This window comes from Diorhabda carinulata, chromosome 5 (genome assembly GCF_026250575.1).
Source record: "Diorhabda carinulata isolate Delta chromosome 5, icDioCari1.1, whole genome shotgun sequence".
NCBI lineage: Eukaryota > Metazoa > Arthropoda > Insecta > Coleoptera > Chrysomelidae > Diorhabda > Diorhabda carinulata.
Window position 1 is genome coordinate 13,354,181 of NC_079464.1, and position 23,582 is coordinate 13,377,762.

The 23,582-nt window shown below is 33.3% G+C and overlaps 1 protein-coding gene across 1 annotated transcript; it reads left to right on the forward strand.

Annotated features, from left to right (window-relative positions):
- Nucleotides 1-6,944: 6,944 nt before the first annotated feature.
- On the forward strand, nucleotides 6,945-22,531 carry LOC130894418 (succinate--CoA ligase [ADP-forming] subunit beta, mitochondrial-like). The gene is made up of 6 exons (XM_057801256.1): nucleotides 6,945-7,002; nucleotides 9,959-10,206; nucleotides 13,183-13,345; nucleotides 18,440-18,704; nucleotides 18,758-19,123; nucleotides 22,268-22,531. The coding sequence occupies exons 1-6, from the start codon at nucleotides 6,964-6,966 to the stop codon at nucleotides 22,489-22,491; spliced, it is 1,305 nt and encodes a 434-aa protein (XP_057657239.1). The 5' UTR covers nucleotides 6,945-6,963; the 3' UTR covers nucleotides 22,492-22,531.
- Nucleotides 22,532-23,582: the final 1,051 nt, after the last annotated feature.

Consider the following 23,582-nt stretch of genomic DNA (forward strand, 5'->3'; position numbering starts at 1 on the left):
CGTCAACTAATTCATAAACTATATTAACTATATTATATTCTGTGTTGTAGGATACATATCATCAAATTAATGATGTCTTGGTTGAATAAAAATTATTATTCTCCTTGTATAAAGTTACAATTTATGATTATAGTAGACGAAACCTAGTTTTTAAATCTTAAAAGGTATTACATTTCACAACACAAACAGCAGTTTTGAAACCAACCAAGCGCCAAGAAGAATAGCCAACTAGTATCAAGGTGAACATATTCTATAGCCAAACCTTGTTTGTAGCAAAAAAATAAAATACCATGCCGCTTAACCTTCTAATTCTAAATAAAATACGAATTAGATTATTCATGATTGTTTATTTCTAGAAGTAACTAATATTTTTCTAATTATTTGAATGAAAAAACCGATTGGATGTTTTAATCAATATTCAATGTCAACTATCGCTAGATAAAATGAGATACTAACAGAGAACGCCAAGCTAAAAATAATTGTTGTATTTAAATTTAAAACCAGATAACGATAAGGTCCTTCAAAGAATAAATATTGCATAAAGGTGTTTTGAATAAGTATTTTGCTACAACTACATAAAAAAATATTGTTTTTATACTATTGGTATACGTGGAAAATCGTTTATTCCTGAACTGTGCAGAAATATTCACGCACATGTTTAAAAATTATGTATATTCACTTTTCTACGCATATTCTACATAAGTCTCTAAGGTTTCTCCAATTGAAAACAATCAAAATTCTGAAAGAAATATTAAACATAACCTCACTTATATATCTTATAATCGATGAGCCTGGAGGCTAACCCAACGAACGAACACCAAGGTGAGGTTATTACTCAGTGCGCTAGGCAATACAAAATGTCAATTGAAATCACCTGAAAAACATATGACAAAAAAAGTGATATAAATAGGAACTTAAGTCACTAAACCGTACAAGAACAAGACAACACAATACAACAACAACAACAACAGAAATAAGACTGTGAATAAGAAAACAAATGCTTTTAAGATTCAACCAAATGAAAGAATAGTTCAATATGAGAAATGCTGTCTCTATGACAAAGTGTATGGTAATAAGTAACTTCAATATCTAATAAATATGAAATCAAGCATTCAAGTGCTTTCTCCGAAAGTTTGCACGACGTTCTAAGTCCACCTCAAGCAAAAGGTGGGTATATACAAAACAGTAGATACGTCCCATATTAACCTATGGAGTAAAAACGAGAGCGGATACAAGCAAAACATAAATGAAAATTATTAGATCGATTATCGGATTAACCTTATGGGAAAACGCAGCTCCGACTGGTCTGCGACCAGATAACTGATCTAGTCAGATGGATACGGAGAAGAAGACGAGAATGGATCCGTAGACAGACCGCCAAAGAGATGGGTCGAATCATGGGCATCGACATACTGAGATCGATTCTGAAGAAATTGGATTATACCTACAGGACAAGCCTTGAAATAATAGGAAGAAGAATGAATGGACGTACTGCTGACATCCATTCAAATAAGTAACATTAGAGGAGTAGCGGAATTAGGGGCTCAAGGCACCAGGTATAAGCAGGTGCTACTGGCGAGATAGTTGAGCGAGGATTACTTGCACCAAAATTTTGTGAAAAATTTGTTATGTTGGCGATACTACGAAGTGTATCCAATCGCTGCCTTACATGCAATTAACGAGCAAATCTTTGGAAAGAGAACTGGACAGGAAGGATAGGAATTCACGACTGCAGATAAAGACAAGACTGTTTTTTATTACACCAAATATGTCATTGGTAATGATAAAAAAATACTTTGCAAATTACAATTCTTATAATTAGTTTTGAGAGGTGTGGGATCGCCGGCTGGTTTTTGGGCACCAAATTAATTTCAGTGAATGAGAGATTCAAACAATTGATTGAGTATACGGAGCTACAATATGAGACTGATTCTAGAAAAACCTGACCTTGTAAAACTCTGTGATTATCTCCAATGGAAATTAACGATAGACTAACAATGTATGCTATGTGATGAACTTACAGGTCTGAAACCTTTTTTGGCTTATCTGCTTTTGTTATAAATTTTCTCAAAGATCGTAACAAGGATTGGGTGCGAGGAGCGCACGGTGCATCGAGCGCACAGTCACATTTAGAAAACATTTCGTGCATCTACCTGTATCGAATCGGAAATATCGTTCGACGAGCGTACAAGAAGATTTGATCTACCGAAGTGAGTCCTAGAGAAACTCGCAAATTCGTTAATCGAAAATGAAATATCGATTTTGATAACTTAATAGAAGATTTAGCTGATAGAAAAGCTAGAGTTTCAGATTTTCCAGTTTTGATTTGTTCCCGTTGGATACTGCATAATTTGAAAATAGCTGGAAAAAAGCTCGTGTCGTATGAATTTTTCAATGCCAACAAAAGTTGTTCGTGCACGAAGCACTTCGAAGCAAATGGTCACTTGTTTTTTCGAAATAACTGGACATATTTCATTTGAGTATCGTAGAACAGTGAATTTATTTGCTTGAAGTGTTTCAAAAAATCAGGGAAACTAATCGCAGAGAACGAATCATTCTCCATCATGACAATGCGAGCTCTCACACTTAAAAAAACTTTTTTAAACAGTCAAAACAACGAATTGATGACTCATTCCTTGTATTTCACCCAATTATTTCTTTGTACATATCTAATCAAATCAAAAATGAATTGCGAGGTCAACGTTTTTCTACACCTGAAGAGTGGTTGATGCGTTCAAATATGTTTTGAAGGTACCAGAATCAGAATGGACAAAATGCTTCTACAAATGGTTCAAACACATGCATTGATCTTGATAGAGAATATTTTGAAAAATAATAAAACCATATCCAATTATAAATATTTGTTTTTATTTGTATATCTCAAAATATGAGGATCAGGACCTCATTAATGATCTGCTTCATCAGGTCCTTGTCAAGTTATCCTGACTTACACCTTACCAGATTACGGAATCACCAGCTAAGGCTCTCAAAAAAAATTCTAGTTGGGTATAGGGGGTTTTTTAAACGTTTGGTTAGTTGTATGAAATATAATCTGTATGTACATTACATTGTTAGTTTCTTGCTTAAACCAAACACAGATAAAACATCATTGCTTAAAACTTCGTAAGCGGATTGTTTTCTTTTTTACATCGGAGGACCATAAAGGCAACTCCGAGAAGGCAACACCGACGTTGGGAACTGAGAGAGAGCAAGGAACTCAATGCTCCATACAAAGATATAAAAATTATAAACTGATATATAAACCTTCGTCAGGTGCATTCAATCTATGAGATGAGAAGAATATATTTTAGACTACCAAGTTTCTGTGTTCCACAACAGAGAGCAGAGCCTCCAGCTATCTTTTCAACTTATTTCTTAGAGATAATCCTTGGAAGAATTGAGAGGTTAGGAAGAGTATGGAGTGAAACGGTTTCTTGAGGTAAGCACTCGATTTGACAATATTAACACCAAAAAACCTCAAGAAAAATTGGTAGTTGTCCACTATATGATTCAATCATTTATAGATAACTAGAAAAAGTTTTCCCTAGTATGTAAATCGGACAATTAGAAGCATCAGGATACGAAGATATTCCAAATAATGCGCAGCTGTTAAATTCTCGCGAAAGAAATAAGGACGACGACTCCTATCAAAACATAATTATTAAGGGCGCTGGAGAACTTACTGGATTACTGTACTACTTGAACAAAACTTTGATTCGTCTAAAATACTATTTCTTTCCTAAAAGTTAAACTATGGCCTGTTTTCTTTGTGGATTTATTTCAAAATTTCTGGAATCGTACACTTCAATTAGTCGACCATTAAGATGCTGGTCTTCTTCTCTAGTTCATCTTCTCTATTGGTTATAAAAAAGTATCGTATCGCTGTTAAACAAATATCAAAAAACGAGGCTTCTTCAAACTTTTCCACGCAACTACCGTCCTGCTGTAGGTCAGACCAGGTACTTCTAGGACCACCCAAAATATCTGACTTTGCATCGTCGCTTAGTCCTGTTCTTCCAGAGTTTTGAACATCCCTGACCTACAATAATTCTGCTTACTGAGCGGTCTTCGTTTCGTTAAACGAACCATATGCTTCAGTCTACCGTCGTTAGAATTTTCATCCTTTCTCTTTCGGTTAAAATAAAAATAAATGTACTTGATCTTTGCAGATGAATTGTGTCCGATCTTTCCGAGAGATTTTTGACACTATATTCCTGACAACACCTTCTTTTGGTTTAAATTTGTTGGTTTTAGTTATTGTACACATTTACGAAGTGGAAACCTGGACCTTCAAAGCTCAAATGATCGAAAAACTTGAGATATGGTTCTATAGACGCATCCGAAGATACTCTGGACTGACAGAGTCCCCAATGACGAAGTACTAATACTCTGGAAAGCTGGAAAATTGTTATTGATATCGATATCACTATACGTTCTTGATTATTATGAGCACCAAAAGAGAAGATTGCCACGCATCGTACTTGAAGGGAAACCAATAGGGAAAGGAGAACCGGGACGACAACCAAAGAGATGGATAGACAGCTCCCAGAAACTGAGGAACTTGCAAAATAACAAATCATGAGATCTTAAATATGAATAAGAAGAAAATGAAGACCAATATTTCCATATTGCATACCCTTTCTGGGTGCCGAACTTCTGCTTCAACAAATGGGTTAAATATTTTATATTTTACCATTAATTCAATTTAAAACAAAATTCCTCTGTCTACTGTATTCTAAAATATGAATTTTTTTCTATTGTTGTTAATGATAAGATCATTTCTATAATCACTTTCAACATCGTTAATGTCTCAATTCAGTGAATGAATAAATGACTTCCCATATACATTTTTTTCTAAATTTATTCATCGCGTTATGTGCGGCAATAGATATGGCTTGTTTAAAATTCTCTTCGCCGATTGGCCCAGTCGTTTAACGAAATAATTTTAGGCGCCAATTGTAGAGGGGGTTACCTGCGTACTACCAACTAATGTTCTTTCGAACGTTCACAGTGGGTGGAGATTAGAACTAATACCTAAACAAGCATGGTGGCTCGGTCTAATCTATGGCCATTGCGTGCTATTGAAAGTAATTATTAATTTAACAGTTGTGTTGGGGTAGAAACGGTTCACTGAGAATTTCTCAGTAGCGTACACGATATGTATTATTACAAAGATTCATATATGTGTTTATATAAGCCACTCTTTGGAAACTAATTTCGACCACTTGAAAATGTCAGATTCATTTTGATATTTTCCACACAAATACAATACAAAAGTTATTTAAATACTATAATTCTATCATTTTATTTTATATCCTTGATCAAGTTCATGATCGTTGATGATTTTTTTCCGAAAACGTTGCTTAAGAAGTCCTACTCAAATATGTAGGTACTTCAGTACTTGACGAATGGTAATTTATAATTCTTGATTGAGAAACGGATGAACCAAGAAATTAGATAACGACATAAGAATACAGAAGGCAAGAAAATCAAATAGACCTCATTTAACTCTAAATTTTCCGAAGGGAAAAATAGTTTCCCAATCAAATCTCCGGGGCGAACATTGTTAAATGATAAATACAGATAAGTCCATGTGAATTTAGGAAATAAGATGGAAATTGGAACATGGAACTTACAAAGTTTATATGAAGTAGAAAAATTGCATAAATTAATACAAGAAATGATCAGGTTGAAAGTAGAAAAATAGAAAAATGTGTGACTGAAGGAAAAGTCTTTTTCTTACTTTATTTCACATTCAGATCGCACGGCATTACTTTGATTCAAAGCACATTCTGACACAACTAATTTATAAAAATGAGAGAAGGAAATGAACGAGGTAGACGGTTACAACAGTTTTACCAAGAAGAGCACGTAAAAATAACTAACTCTTGGTTTAAACTACCACCCGGTCGTCTCTACAAATTGAGAGCCCGAGCAGATTGGAAAATTCTTAGCTTACTGTAGAACCAAACCAAATTTCAATGTCAAAGTATTTTATTACTCAACATATTTCCTCTTACTTGGATACATTTATTACAGCGAACCTGCAACATCTGTAGACTTTTCAAAAAAATGTTTCTTCTTGCTTTTATTATTTCCTCGTTGGAAGAAAATTTACGACCGTTTAAACTTTTTTTCAGTTGAGAAAAGAGATGATGGTCGGACGGAGCCAAATCTGGTGAATAAGGGGGGTATTCTGATAATTCAAACCCTAAATCACGAATTTTTTTCATGGCAACAAGAGATTTGTGTACAGGGGAGTTGTCCTGCAAAAACCAAACACCTTTGGATAGTTTTCCGCGTCTTTTTCAGCAGATTTTTGGACACGAAACTTCTTAGGTCTTGGAGAACCATAGTGTCGTCGTTCCATTGATTGTTGCTTTGTTTCTGGATCGTAGAAATGTACCCACGTCTCATCCATAGTAAAAATTCGGTTTAAGAAGTATACATCGTTTTTAAAACGAGCACAGATCGAACGCCATGCTTCTACTCTTGCACGCTTTTAGTCAACATTCAAACATTTGGAGATCCATTTTGCAGCAATTTTTTGTCATGTCAAAATAGTACTAAATATTTTAGTATTTACTTGAGTTTGATTATCATGAATTACTTATTTGATTATATTCAAAAATTCTTGGACGGTAACATTATTAAGTAGAATAAGTTTCATACTCATAAAGTCACTGAAGATAATTATTATCACAAAATGGAGTTCTTGTAAACCGCACGAGGTCAGCCAAGGCCCATTTTACAAGTAAATCCACGTTCGTACCAGGTTGTATACTTAATCTCCGAATTTCTCGATACTAATCCCAAAAGATGGGTCGAAAGGGCTTGAACGAATTTAGACAAGTAAATTGAAATTATTACTTTGAGAGATTTCTGCCAAAATAGGTTTAATTGTTATTGACATGAAGGCAATTATGAACGTGTCATTTGTGTCAAACTAATTTCAGCTTCGTAATGATGTTTTTTAGATGTATTATCAAGAAAAGTAATAAGGTGAGTCGCTAAAAATCAAATTACCGTTTAGTAAATACAACTATTCCATTTACAAATAACTGATAATGATTTTTGTTGAAGATAGTAATGTTATTATTTGCGAACTAAAATTATATCAACCTTCTTCGAATAAGTCACATTCCATAATTGAATATTCATATTATACTCCAGTCCAATTAGAGCCAAAACCTACGAAAATAAGTTATGTTGCTGATTTTCCGGAGGTGCTCTATGGATACAGTGAAAGTTAACATCAAAATTTGGCCGCTAAGCGATATATTTTTGTTTAAATTTTGAGAATGTCGAATTTTACAAATAACTCGGAATTTATGCCAAATTTCGAGAAAAGGGGAGGGATCAAAAAATTTCCTACAAAAAAGATTCCCTGTGATTTTTAACCAATCTCGAAATTACTTACAAAAAGTAAATTTTGTGTTATGGATTTTTTCAACAGTGCATTTTTTGCGGGTAACTCAAATAAGACTTGAAATTTAGAGGTAAATTTCTGATAAAAAATGCCAAGCAGGAAATTATATTGAAAGAAGGTCAAATATGATTTTTCCTAAAAACACTAAAATGCCAGAAATCCTCTTTTAAAATCTTGATTGTTGTAAGTACTCTAAACTTAAGTGTGGGACAGGGATAATCCCTAAAAACGCTATTCTTAGAGAAAATATCTCTTCGTATTGTCGAAACTCTCCCAGCAGAAAGAGGTTTATTTTTTTATGAAGCGTTAAAACCAAATACTCGAAAATCGCAAAAAAATTTAAGAAAAAAATGTCGAGGAAATTGAAGCTCGACAACTCAGCTACAAAATGTATACTTTAGTTTTTTCATTATTTTGCGAAAATGGCTGGTATTCAACAAAAAAATAAACAAACTTGTCAACTATGAAAAAATCTAACATTAGTAAAAGTAGTTTTTTTCCTATCACAGAGTGTATTCAAAGGTATAATTGGTCTCATTTCAAAGGTAATAAATAGTCTAATTGAGGACCTCAAGCAAGGATTCGTTGCTGGGTGTAGCAGTGTTTTAAGTTCACTCAGACAACTAGCTAAAAACAATCCCGTTCGTGTTGTTAAAATGCACTTTCTTCCGTCTCGAAATGTTGAGCTTTCGAGGAGATACGGCAGTTTATTTTTCAGCCGGGGACGTAATTTTAGTAAGATTTTTGTAATAAATTTCTTAAACTATATTCTTGATCCCTTCGGAATTTTGAAAAATTTAACAAAAATATATCGCTTAGGGGCTAAAATTTTGATGTTAACTTTCACTGTATCGATAAAGCATCCTGAAAACTACCTAAATTCAGAAAATAGGCGACAAAACTAATTTTCGTGGGTCAGGAGTTGTGATCACTGTACTAATAAGCAAAAGCAATTCCTGAAATTTTTCTCTTCCATGTCTTCCATCGACTCAAAACTGGTGATTTGTCGTAATCATGGATTTTATATGACTAATAAAATGGACAATCAAATCAGGGTAAAAAAAATTTAATAGAACATGTTGAGTTTTTAACTAAAAATACGGTAGTAGGGCAGTAGCTATTCGAGATATTGCATTATTATTAAAAAAATTCCATTGAAATCGGGAATATTCAACAATGTTACTGAATTTTCAACATCTATGTCTTACTTAAGACATATTTAGTTTACTATATTTTCAACTAGCCAAAACAAAAAATATTTAAAATATACCATAAACGATTTGAAATATACACTACCTTACATACTTATGCGTTGTAAATCAATGGTATTAGAGCTTTAAAATTCGAAATAAATAAATAAAAGCTTTAAGCAAATATCCAGAAAAATCGGGATCCAGAGCTAGCGAAGGCCGTTTGTTACTGAAGCTTACGGGTTAAACAATAATCTGCTGTTATATATCAACAAATAAAAGTACCCAAGACTACATTAGTGAAGTCGACTACTTGATAAAACAAGCAAAACATTAATAAAACATCCTCTATCTGGAGCTCACCAGTGATATAAATCATCCCGACAAAATATATGATATTTATTAGGTCCACAAGAAGAATCGCCAGAAACATAAGCCAATGAGAAGTGCCGGAGAACAAAACACTAATTGATCATTGGTATCAAATATGGTGAATACAGTTAGGAACATTTTTAAGGATATCACAGAAATGACACGCAAAGAAAACGCAGCACACGAATAAGTCACAAAACTGTACAACTAGCATATAAAAGCAGTACCTACTAAATAATAGGCAAACACAAAAAATGCCCTGTTGGTGGAATATCAAAAACGACAGACTGCAACAAATACAGAAGGAAGCTGACACGAGACAGAGGCAAAGAAGCTAGTGAAGAAAAAATCAAAAGCATAGAAGTTACTTTAAAAAAAAGTACTTCAATGAAGGAAAAAGTGAATTTTGGAAATAAAAATAGAGAAATGCTTGTCAAAAAATTGCTAAAGTCCATCAATTCCAAAAGAGTATTTATTTTTGATGTCATTAATTGTACTGCGGATATCTGCTAAAACAACAGGCACAGACAAGAAACAGTCTATACTCATATTAGCATCAGGGAGATATGAAAGAGGGGGTGTTATAGAATTTGATAAATTTTTGGCCTTGGAAAGACCTCTGTATAGAGCTCATCCATAAGATTTGAAGCAATGCGTATAAAATCGTAATGAAAAAACTCACTCCCTACGAGTCAACTATTTACCAATAGTCACAAAGTGACCTTTTACTGATAAGAGATAGCCAACTTAGCTGGAAGTATCCAAAATGGCGAAGCACCAAGACCAGACGACAAAATACTAGCAAACTGCGCATAAAACTGGATCAAAGACATCATGAATGATCTATTGACAAAGAAGATTACCAAAGTCATCTTGATCCCAAAAACGAATCCCAACTCATATAGAACATTATATATGCTGAGCTCGCTGAGTAAGTTTCTGGAATTATTGATTTTCTTTTTTACAGATACTACATTTTCAGTGGCAACAGAGTAGGAAGTTAAATGTACAAGAACACATCAGCTACACGCTGCTTAAAAATGCTGGAATACCAGTTCCTAATTTTGGGGTAGCCAAATCTAAGCAAGAAGCTAAGCAAATCGCACAAAAATTAAATACTAAAGATTTAGTATTGAAAGCGCAAGTTTTAGCAGGCGGACGTGGAAAAGGAACTTTCAAAAATGGACTGAAAAGTGGTGTTCGTATGGTGTTTACGTGAGTACTTCCTTTAAAAGTTGATTATATTTCGACAACAACAGGTGTCTATCAATTCGTTTCGAATCTTGGTGATGAAGCACCATCTAGAACAACTGTGTTTTATTGGTTTCCCAAATTCAATCGTGGTCACACTTAACTACAGGATAAATGTCGTTAAGGTCGTCCAAAATCTGATGTTGTACAAGAAAACGTCGATGCTGTGCGTAAACTGATACTGCAAGATAATCATGTGACATACCGTGAGATTGAAGCATACTTAAGGGATGGCAATAGTCGACAAAATCAAGAAAACAAATCGCAGAAGATCAATCATTCTCTACCTCAACCACAACGAGCTCTGACGGAATGGATTAAATGCTTTAACAATTGGTTCAAACTCATGCAAAAATGTATTGACTTTAATAGAGAATATTTTTAAAAACTATGAAGCCATATCAATTATAAATATTATTTGGATACCTTAAAACTTCAGTATCAACCCTGATATTATAGGTTTCGGCCTTTCGAATTCCTTGCAGACTTGAAAACCTAGGAAAAATATAGTACGTACTTTCTTATCAGTTAAGGAGTGACTAAGCATTTAATTATCCAAAATAAAAAGATAATCACTTTATTATTAAAAATAATACTCTAGAATCTATGAATAAGAAAATATAGTCACGAAACAGCTGAATTAAAATGTCCCCTCTCAAGCCAATGAGCAGAACCTCACCTCTTTCAACGCGTTGTACGAGGTATATTTTTTATGTAAGTACCGTTTTGCGATTCCGCCACCGCAACCCCAAGGTCGACGTTCCGCACATGCGCGCTGGTTACCTACATCTCTCGTCTGCGAACTGACGCCATTACAGTCTGATTCTTCATTGTTTACACCTTGTTTACTGAGTGTTTAAGATGCCTCCGACAATCGTGAGTCCTGCCGATTATGAAGTACGGGCTGTTATACGATTTCTTAGTGCTAAAGGCGTAAAACCGATTGATATTCATCGTGAGATCTGTGAAGTTTACGGACAAAACAATATGAGTGATGGAATGGTAAGGAAATGGGTAAGAGCATTTAAAGATGGCCGCACAAATGTGCATGATGAAGAACGGATTTCATCATTGTGCAACTACGAAGAAACACCTGGGCGGTCAGCGTCTTCAAGACGATAACGAAGTCAAAACAGTTGTGATACAGTGGTTAACAAGTCAAGCGGCAAAATTTTGTGAGGATGGTATTCAAAAACTGGTAACACGTTATGACAAGTGCCTACAGGCTTTCCTGTAAAAATAAAATTATTGGGATATCTTTGAACCCTTTTTTTTAATTCCAAAACGGTACTTACTTAAGAAATATGCCTCGTAAATGGTCCTCGGTGTGAGGTTAAAATAATATGGAGCTTTGGTTTAAGCAAATGATTAAAAAGTCTTTCATCGAGAGAATCTGGTTTCCTTTCAATGTATATTTTATTCATTTTCCTATGTCTTTGTCAGCTTAAAACGACCTTTGTTCTTTCATCAATTTTACGTTGTCATATTTTGACAAACACAATATTTGTAGTACTTTGAATCCTTGTAGAGATATTGTATTGAGTCTTTCCAAAAATTTGCTACATTGCAACTAAAATCTTAATTTCATTACAATATACAATGCTGACCACTATGTCGAAGGACTAAATTAAATTCATCACTTAACACATCACTCAAAAAGTCGTGTGACTAACTAAGAAATGAAATCTTTAAGAGCAATACAATCATTCCAAGGCTTCTCTAACTTCTCGATGCCGTGCTTGTAGAAGGATTTGTCTTTTGCAGCAAAATAGGATTCAGTTTCAGCAATTGCTACTCCATTTGTGCAGTATATATCATCAGCGAGCATTTTCTAGAGATCAGCGAATAACCAGTAGTCACTAGGTGCCGGATCTGGACTATATGATAGATGAGGGAGCAATTCGAAGTGTAATTCATTCAATTCAACCGCCGTTGCCATCGACTGAATCGGTGCATTGTCTTGGTTTTCTCTTCAACATATGAGGTCGTTTTTCTTAGATTTTTACAATCAAACGATCCAAGAACTCTATGTAGTATTCGCTATTGACTGACCGACCCTTTTGGAGATAGTCGAAAAATAATATTCCATGTGCGTCCCAAAATACTGAAGTCACAACCTACCCAGCTGACTTTTGTGCCGTTGGACGCTTTGGACGTGGCTTACCGGCAGCAGTCCACTCAGATAATGATCGTGATTGAAGTGATAGATCCATGTTTTAACTTTTGTCACATATCAACAGAAAAAAATCTATTTATTACGTGTAAACATATCCAAACACTGCTCTGAATCATCAACACATTGTTGATTTTGATCGACTGTGAGTAAACGTAGGACCCACTTTGAGAAAAACTTTCTCAACATCAAATGCTCAAGTACAATTGTAAACACACTGTCTTCTGATATATTCACGGCCTCAGCTTTGTCACGCAATTTCAATTTACGATTAGATATAACCAATTTGTGGCCTTTTTTGATGTTTTTTGGAGTAACCACCTCAATTGGACGACCAGAACGTTTATCATCATCGTTAACATTCAGCAAACCAATCCAAAATAGTTCTTTTCGATGAAGTAGAGTCCGGATAACATTAGTGGAGCATTGATGAGCTTGTACAGTATGTTTTTTTCATCAAGAAGCAATGATGATTAACACACTAAATTGTTTTAAATCCATTGTTTAGAAAATACCAAAAGTATTAACACTTAAATACTTGTCACTTTATCCTGACTAATTGAAATGTTATGAAATTTTACAAATAGTATTTTGAAAGCTGGTACTTTATAAAAGTCGTACGGATTTGACTGCGCAATCTGTATGTCAGTCATACGACTTATTGAGTTATGTGTTATGTAGAATGTCTCTTTATATGAGTTCCTTCGCTGGATTATTTATATTTACAATCGTATTAGTTACAAAAATTTAATATTTATTTTATCCAGACCCGATGAAGCAGAAAATATCGCAGGAAAAATGCTTGGGCAATATCTGGTAACTAAGCAAACGGGTGCGAAAGGTAGAATATGTAATTCAGTCATGGTAGCTGAAAGAAAATATCCCAGGAGGGAATTCTATCTGGCTGTTATGATGGAACGAGCATTCAACGTAAATATACACCATCGATCAATAAGTTTCCAGTCTGAAATCAGCAGCATATTTTTTAATTCAAGTAAAATAATAGCTCTCAAATTATTAGCTAATTCCCTCCAGTGGTTTCTTTATTGCTATTTGTTAAAACGACCAATCTTTTCATTTCATTAACAGCGAAGGTCTTCTATCACATGATTAATATGTCACCAACTATATTCATATGAATCAAATCAAATTTTCTGTCAACTCAGTAGAAATAATCGTTGTGACTTTTACGAACTGGTGATTAAAAAACAAATTTAGCTTCTTCTATTGTTTGTATTTTATTTATATGGTTCAGATTGACATATTTAGTGAAAAGCTTTTGACAAGAATAACAATACACTGGGTGAATAAGAATATTTGACTTAGCAGCAGAAAATCTTGCTTTAGAACCATCCTATATTGTTATTTTTGTTTATACATCATGATTTTGATATCAGAGATAAATAAAAACCTGGATATTTCTGAGAAATGCAATATTTTGAATCAACTCGAGATTAATCTATAATTTTCGATATTAAGAAGAAGGAAAAACAGATCCGATCTTATGAGAGAACTGAAAAGGGTGCTTGAAAGACATTAAAAACGCCCTAAAATCCACAACTCGAAGATACATGGTATACATTGTTTTTGTAACGTTCCTTTATGGGGCGATATGTTGATAGAGAAGGCGAAATACTTTCATGAAAAGCTTGAGCAAGAAGATTTTTTTCTACTAGTAAAGTTGGTTGGAAAAATTCAAGAAAAGACACGGAATATATCAATTCAAAATAACCGACGAGAAATTGTCAAACAACGAAGACGCCATAAAACCATATCAAACCCATGGATATGATAAAAAGGAAAATTTGTATCTGTAGATGAGTGATTTGTATGGGAAAACGAAGTTAGAGCCCAATGCTCTGCTTTCAAAGAAAGAATAACTTCCATGTCCTATGTGTATACTGCTGGTACGCACAAGCTTTGCAGCGCTGACACGACATCTCAAGTTCAACTGTCTCATTTAAGAATTATTGAGAATCATTGTTTTTTATGTGCTGCTGTATTTGAAAACTTGCTCAAGCTCGTATTGATGATTGGTACCAAGCAATCGTTGAACGTCTTGAACAGGTTAATGATTTAGTACCAGCACAATTCTTGCATGAAGAAATTATACGTGATTGAATCGATTGAACGAAATTTTGAAATACGATGTACAACATCGATGCAGGATACTTATTACACCCAGTCGTTTGACAAAAAGGCGAATGGTTTACATATATTTGCTATAAATACATTATCTACGTCCGATCTATTATGTATATAATGCCATTATCGTATTTAACTGATATCCAGAAGACGAAGCAGCCCGCTGTACCAAATATGTAGAACGATCCCCACGAAAAACAGTATACATACTTTTTGACCAAACAATGACGCCAACTGTGTCATAAAGTAAATTCCTAAGTAATGATGCGCCTCATTGGAATGTTGAAGACTTTATGGTTAAACAAGACACCGAAGATAAAGCGTATCATCGGAACGTGATTTTGTAGTAGTTGTCGGTGAAGATGTAGATCTCTCCGTTCTTTTGACGATGCTATCAACTCATCCAAGCAAATAAAACAGCTGTATTTTATTTTTGCATGCTTTCAGTTGTTGTGATACAACATCAGCATTATTTTATCAAGAAAAAATGACAGCACGACAACATTCGTTTCGAACTTATTATCAGGTTCAGCAGTGGTATGAGAATGAACAAAATGTAGAACAATGGAGATGGAAAAATCACAAAAATGGGCTAATTCCTATTATTATATTTGAGCTTGTTGAAACTTATTTCTTGCAAATACAAGAAAGGTTGTCAAAAAGATTGCAGAAAGGCAGGGCTAAAATGATCCGTTGTGTGCACGAAATTTGGTGGTTCTTGTGATAATTTCCATCAAGACGAAATTGAAAACGGAGAGGACCGCGATGAAACTGTTGATCTCATCGCCTATGATGCAGAAGAAACTTCCGTCTTTGATATTTCAATTAGTACTGCAGACGATGAAACACCTGGTCCGTCAACAACAACGGAGACCGAACTAAATTTGGAAATAGTGAGTCAGGGGTGGATTAAACCTACTGGGGATACCAGTGTATGTTTAGCTACACTTCACGGCGCTCGCACGCCTAAATTATTGATCTTAGAAAAAAAAGTTGACATAAATTTTCTGAACAATATTTTTTATCAATTTTTTTTCTGTGAAATGCGCTGAAAAGGAGTTATTATCAAAAAACTGTTCTTAGTCGCCATTTTTCCAATATGGCGACGAGATAGGTAAATATACGAGGTGACAAAACTGAAATTCGGTAAGAGCACATCAAACTCTATAAAATAAATACCCAATGAATGTACTGAAAGGTGACTTGTAGGAAAAAACTTTTCCTTTAAGTTTTCGCACAACAGGAGTTGGAATCTGGATGTACTTTATCCGATGTCCTTAGAAAGACCACTATGAAAAAAGCCTAACCTAATAAAACAATCTTGGACGCCCTTGTGGCTTTAATTAAACGCCGAAAAATATACAGACGATTACTTCGAAGCCGAAGTTGAGATTCCTTTAGATTTTTTCGTTGATATAGGCTAAAATTGACGGTTTTTTACTGAACAATGGTGATCTAGATGAACCTGAACGTCTAACTGATGTGTCTACCTTAAATAAGTAACAAAATGTACTTATATAACTCTGCTAAAAAAATAATTTAATGTAAATTGCGAGACAAAGCTTTTTATTTATAACTAAATACCTCTCGATAAAGTAAAATGTTGGATTTCTTTATAAAGAATTTTAAAAAAATGTAAAGTTTACACTAGAATATACTATACTAGAATATTCAAAACTTCACTATAGTATTAATTTTATTTCATAAAATAAATACTCTGTGCTATAATCCGAACGCTTCACGAATCCAAACAGGGGATAAATTTTCGGATTCGAATTATAGAAGTCCTGCTGTAGTATCTATAAAGATTAATTAACATGGGGTGACAATTAGTTTCAGTCTGAATTAAGTCCTTTCATGTTTCTTGTTACAGTCATACAAAATATTCATTGTCTTCCACAACAAAATGTATATAATATATGGGGTAAAAATGTATTAAGTCTACGATTGTCATTAAGAAGAAAAACTTTGCAGACTATCCAATAGTGTGATACAGGTATGAAGATGATATTTCTGCTATATTTGGAATTGCTCAAATTTAGGTCACTTCATTTCAGATCATGAGTTAAAGTAGTAGTAGAAATAGGTAGAAATTGATAAAGATTTTTTGTTTTCAGTTGATGCAGTTTTTCGTACTGATTTGGATAAATCTTTCACTGAACCAGTTTCGTTAAACTTTTTTACTAATTTACTGACAGTAGATCTTGTTGGAATGGAATTTCGGTTAGAATATAAATTATTAAAGATATTACAAGTTTCTTGTTGATTTTGCAAATCGTACAAGCCGTTTCCAAGATAATTGAGGCATTCCAAACATAAATCCCATCCTGTAGGTATATCCACGTTGTTTCCTCACAATATATCCAGTATAAAATGTCCTATCAATTACCTAATAAAGAGCTTGATGGAGTTCTTACTTGTACCAAAATTGAGACAAAAAACTAAAAGAAATTGGTTTTATTAATTTTTATTCTACTTATACAAAGATTATTAGAAAATATGTTTAACAGTCTGTTTGAAATTATAAATTATGAATTTATCTTTCATTCATGGTTGAAGCTAAAGAAGCGTCGGTTATAGAAAAAGCTTACAAATGTTGAATCAATTATTGGTAGTGCAGGCATTCAAGCTCAAAATAAATTTTGATGACTGTTAATGTTTTGATTTTTAAATCTTTCGGTATTCAAGTGTATTTTCCAAACACGAAGTGATATTTCATTCTCTACACCCTGACACCCCTTAAGAACCACCCCTTTACCTCTTGGTACTCTCAAAAATACCTACAGGCAACTTAGCATCAACAGAAAAAATCCGTGCGCCAAAATTTGAAAATTTGTCATCTCCTATAATCCACAAAAAAATTTCAAATTCTCATTTTTTTATGTAACTCTATTAATTTTGAAGCTATCACATCCTACAAGAGATACTCCACATTTTATTAATAAAGGGTAAAAGAACTGTGGATAAGCACTCCTCGCACTATAGTGACAAATTAATTTGTTTATAACTTCGTCAATTTTTATGCTACAAAAAAATAAGGAAAGCAAAATAATTATCATAAAGAATGCTTTAATTTGACATTTTATTTGTTTTTGTTTTGTATCTCTCATAGTTATGGAGAAAAATAAAAAAAATTAAGTTTCATTTAATGCTCATTTTCTTTCAAAATTATGCATTTCTAATTAGCGAAACTTTTAGATATCGTAAATAACATCCAAATAAAGTATTTGGTACAAGGCATAAGTTTAATTTTGATTTTTAATGAAATGGCATTAGTTTTAGTGCAATTTTTTTTAGCTGTAACTATTTTAGATCAAATCTCACTGAAATTTCAGTCGAAACGACTTTTATCAGTGGTCATTTTAAAGGTCTGTTTGAACTCTTTAAAAAGTATTCTATGACTTTTTGTTGAAAATGTACCCTTTTCCTGTTATTTGAGGTTAAATGCTGAATTACGTAAAACAAAAGCTATTCAAGTATCTATAACTTGCGTTAGGAAGAAGATTAAGATCTTAAAATTCCTTCCTTTGCTTTTTCATAAGCTTCATTTTTGTTAATTATTTTTTTTTTTTCGATAGAATGCATTATTACAGAGTTATACGTGAAAAACTCTTGAAAAATGCGTTTTCTTTGACGAAAAATAGTACTTTTCAATTACGGATAACTCAAAAACTATTGATCTGGCGAAGAAATTTATATGATATTTTTTACTTTAAATTTGCTGATCTTTCAATTTCGAGTTATTTTGGAAATTGAGTGGAAAAGTTATTTTTTCATTTTATCAGACCAGGGACTTATTGATCGATGTTATTCTGATTAATCGTAGATTCACGTCCACCAGCTTTATTATAAATCAACTAAACTATTGTATTATTATAGGGTCCAGTAGTGATAGCTTCTTCTTCAGGAGGCGTGAATATAGAAGAAGTAGCTGCAGAAAATCCAGAAGCAATTATTAAGGAACCAGTGGATATTGTGACGGGATTAAAGAAGGAACAGGCTGATAACGTTGCTGTTAAAATAGGATTACAATCTCAAAAAGATAAGATATCTGATGTAATAATGAAAATGTATCATTTGTTTGTCGAAAAAGATGCGCTCTTAATAGAAATCAATCCATTTGCTGAAGATACCGCAGGCACCTGTGAGATGGTGATTGATGGAATTGAACATTTAAAAAGTTAACAATTATTTCAGATTATGCTTTGGATGCTAAATTTCGTTTTGATGATAACGCCGAATTCCGACAAAAAGAACTTTTCAGTTTACGTGATTGGACTCAAGAAGACGAGAAAGAGGTAATGGCGGCTAAATACGCACTCAATTACATCGCGTTAGACGGTAATATTGGATGTATGGTTAATGGAGCAGGTTTAGCTATGGCAACGATGGATATCATTAGTAAATACGGTGGATCTCCAGCGAATTTCCTAGATGTTGGAGGCGGGGCAAATGAACAAGCTGTTAAAGAAGCTTTTAAAATCATCACCTTAGATCCAAGAGTCAATACTATTTTGGTGAATATTTTTGGAGGTATAATGAGATGTGATATCATAGCTCACGGTAGGTATTCATAGTAAATCTATTTTTGAAATATAAGCAAACTTTATTAAAGCAGCAATCGGTAAAAAAAATTCCTTCCTACCCTCCAGGGTATAAAGCTACAAGAATTGACATTCAATATTTATCAAGTAAATTATCTACAATCACAATATTGATACCAAATTTCTTGGCTTCGTATCTTCAAAAATTTTCGTATCACGTCGTTCAATGCATTCATTCTTCCTTGGCTTCTTCTATGATGTCATTGGGCTTGCCAAATTTTACTTGTCTTGAATTAGCAATTCTCTATATATGTCCCCACCAGCTCAATTACCTTCATTCGATGAATTGGGTTACTGGTATTACTTGCAACTCTTCTTTAATACCACCATTTCTAATTCTATTCTTATTTAAGCGTTCTACACAATCCTTTCCTGCCACTTCTTCTATTCTTCTCAAATATTCAATCTCTGTAGCTTCTATTTTACTTTGTTGCTGCTGATTTAGCACCGAGGAGAAATTTTCATGTAAGTATGTGCCCAAATTGAGTTGGAAATGCTTTCATTTTGGTTTTTCTTGATATTTCTTTCTAGTTTGACTCCTAGATATGGCCTGTTCCATTTCCTCGCCTTCTAAATGTATGTACATTTTGAAATCTACGTTGGTATTATTTAAAGAAAGAACCCGACACTGGAATTTGGAAGAGAGATAAAAAATGCAACGATATGTTATGCGGAACAAGGATAGTAAAAAAACAATACAAGAGGACTAGATATTGAACAAAATAAATGAAGGAAGTAATAAAACAGGAAGAAGAAACAAGCATTGAAAAAATATATACAATCCAAAGAAGATCAACACAGAGAAAAGTAGACGCAACATAAACGTTGGTGAGAAATCGGAGAAGAGCTGAACAAAGATTATATTAATAATAACAAAAAATTCTTGCATAGTATAGAAACAGTGGGAAGAAAAAAAAGGAAATAAAAAGAATAATAGATACAGAAAACAAAACCTGAAGAAATATTAAATACATGAATCTCCTTTTATTCAAAGAAATTCAAGAAAGATGCCGAATATACATCATGGCAGAAGAAGAAGAAGAACAAGAAGAAGAAGAAGAAGAAGAAAAGGAAGAAAGATAAAATACAAATGTGGAATGCAGAAGTCAAAAAGGTAATACGGATAAAATTAACAAAACGAGCGGAGGAGATAAGAAAGATCCAGAAATGGTCAAATATCTGGGTGAAGCAGGCAAGATATGGATATGGGAGATGATGGAGAAAGCATGGAAGTTCGAAACAATGCCACAAGAATGGGAGGAGAATTTGCTAGTTCCAATCCACTTGAAAGGAGAACAAAAAAATTGCGATAACCACAGATCAATATACCTAAAATATATATAAAATAAATTAATAGAAATAAGACTAATAGAATAAGTAGATGAGAAACTGGAAGAAGAACATCATTCTGGAAGGCAAAACAAACAATAAATAATATTTTTATATTGGAAAATATAATATAACTCTGTAGATCTGAGAGCAGATCAGACTTAATCCAAAGAAGCCAACTTGTGGCTCGAAGAAATAAAATAGCTTTCACGATAAAGTACAACTAAATGGACAAAAATCAGGAGGATTTATGGTAAAGGTGACAAATAATCATAGAAAGATGGTAGAACTAGGAAAAAGGAAGAAATAAGGAAAGAAAAAAGAGAGAATTGATAAAATATGAATTAAAATTACAAGAAACAAATCACAACAAGAGAAAATTGGACATCTAACAAGGATGGAACAAGATTTGTTAACAAAACGAAGGCAACAGACAATAAATCAAATGTTACTGGACAGGAAAAGATGGAGAGAATGATTAAATGGATAATAAATACATTTCCGATACCTTAGAGAGGGGGCAAAAAGAAAATGTGGAGAAGAAAAACAAAAAAATCTGAAACCACGCAATAAAACATGAACATCTTTTGGTGGTCATGTGATCTAGATATTGGTAAAATAGAAAGGATAAATTATAATCTAGGTCCCATTGATCACTATTTCTAATCTTAACTTTGTTAATACAATAAGAAAAAGTCATAATTGAGAGATAGCTAAGAAGTCATCGTTGAATTTGTTAAAGGCCAACACTCACCAACATTAAAAGAATGTTTTCTTCTGAAATGCTTCACGAGTTTAGTTGATTCATAATTTGTTTCTAAAGGATTGTATATTTGCAGAAATGTAATTCATCTGGGTATAGACGCGGTCTTGGGATCGGAATAGAGAATCAAAATTCGATTGAATACATAGAATTAATACTTTCCTCAATGTCTGCCTTCTGATGAAGTTTGGCATTTGAGTCTACTGTACAAAATCTGAAAATTATTTCATCATTTTCGAATGCTATTTTGACAATAGGCATTCCATAGTTTAGTATCAAGACGAATACTCTACCAATACATATAATAAGATACATTTTTGGTCCGCTTCTATATCTTCTATACACAGACTTAATCTAACAAATGACAATGACATTCTTCACACCGAGATCCTCAATCTGCATTAAACTACCTTCAAATAAATCTCGACAGTCTACAGCTATTGTTAATTCAAGTTAACGAGTCTAAATCCATCGATCGTGACCTTCTCGATGAAACTGACCCTCCACCGCAAATAAACTAGCTAGAAATTTCACAAATGGAGGAAGTCAAACTCATTTGGTTAGGAGGCTTTTTCGAAAATAGCACTTTTTCACGAAAAAAGATAATAGCTTGGGATTAAACTTTTACAACTGTATCGGATCGTTGAAAGATATTTACAACTATCCATCAAGGATAAACTGTTGGTATTCAAGACATATGTAGTAAAGCTTCAGTGTGTACATCAAATATTATCGAAAGATTTCAGTCAAAAATTCTGGAGGATGATAAGTGATAACTAATCCCATATGGTATCGGTCTATATAATTGTAAGAGATCTACAAGTTCTCGATTAGAGTAGAAATTAAACAGACCAGTGAAAAATACTTTTCGTTCATAATATTTCTCAATTTGAGCGAAAATAAAATCTACAACTAGAAAAATCAAAATGGAAATACGAGCTGTTTCTATTGTATGTGTCCAACAGTTGGTGGTATTCACAAAAATTTTATGATGATATTAATGATTTTCAGGAATAATTGCGGCCGCAAAAGAATTGAAAATGAAAGCTCCGATAGTTTGTAGATTACAAGGAACAAATAACGACGAAGCAAAAATCGCCATAGCTCGATCAGGTTTGAAGATTTTACCTGTAGATAATTTAGACGAAGCTGCGAAACTTTCTGTTAAACTATCAAATATAATTACCCTCGCTAAAGATTCACACGTAGATGTCACATTTGAAATGCCACTGTAGTTTTATTTAAAATAAATATATCCCTTAAATTACCGCTGAATATTCTCTTCTTCCATACAAAAACATTTTAAATGACTTGGTTTTGTTTGAGCAAAAATAAATTCAGGAAGCTTCGATAGTTACATATAAAAACTATGTTTGAATTATTTACTAGGAGCCATAAATTTTATTTCCCGTTAATGCCGACGCCCCTGATACAATTTTCGTTTATTTCTTTGGTTGATAGACCGTTGGAACCCGCATCCATTCGTCCCGTTTTAGCAAAATATTTCAGTGAATACCATGCAAAATAACTGTTTGAACCGTTAGCAGAATGTGTTGGTTTGAACTCGATAACGCATATGAAGTGATTGTCGATTTTTTCCGAAGTGTATCATTAAAACTCGTCTATAATGGTAAATGAAGATAACTACATTATTATCTACAATGGGAATTTTTTGAAAGCGCCATAACTGTCGGTAGACGCGAGATTCTATGACCTTTCTTCTGAATTTCGATATTTCTTTTTGGTATAACTACATAATTGATACTACATACGTACAAATTCATCTAAATTTATCACAAAATTGACTTCATCAGTGGAAATTTTACTTCAATGGCAGTAAATCAGTGCAAATAAAATTTACGACAAGAAAATCTGTTTGTAAATGATCATCAATTATATCCAGATTTTGAAAAAACCAGTTTTTCAAGTACTTAGATTTGCCTCTAGATGGCAAACTTACAAGGAAAACACATATCGAAAACAAGAGAAAATAGTTATAAAAGAACTATAGGGCTGCAGTAAATCTTCAAATACGAAAATACATTCCACGTCGTTTGTTGAGTAGAAACCCCTGGTAAGTTACTTACCAAACAGCTCATAACGATCTGAACATCCCACTAGACACAAGATACAAAATTCGATCCAATGACCACAACACTGAATTAATAAATAATCTAATCAATCATCTACTAAAAAAGAGAAGATTGAATAGATTATGGCCAGAAGATCTCCCACAATAAATACTCTCAATGGATGGTTCCTGTTTTACTTTATTGCATTTTATATAATTTAATTATCAATCTACTTATAGAGTAGTTTGTATAAG

Coding starts and splice junctions, on each gene's coding strand:
- LOC130894418 (XM_057801256.1), top strand. CDS start 6,964: ATGATGTTTTTTAGATGTATTATCAAGAAAAGTAATAAG. Junction 13,346..18,439: donor TGATGGAACGAGCATTCAAC/GTAAATATACAC, acceptor GTATTATTATAG/GGTCCAGTAGTGATAGCTTC. Junction 18,705..18,757: donor TGAAGATACCGCAGGCACCT/GTGAGATGGTGA, acceptor CAATTATTTCAG/ATTATGCTTTGGATGCTAAA.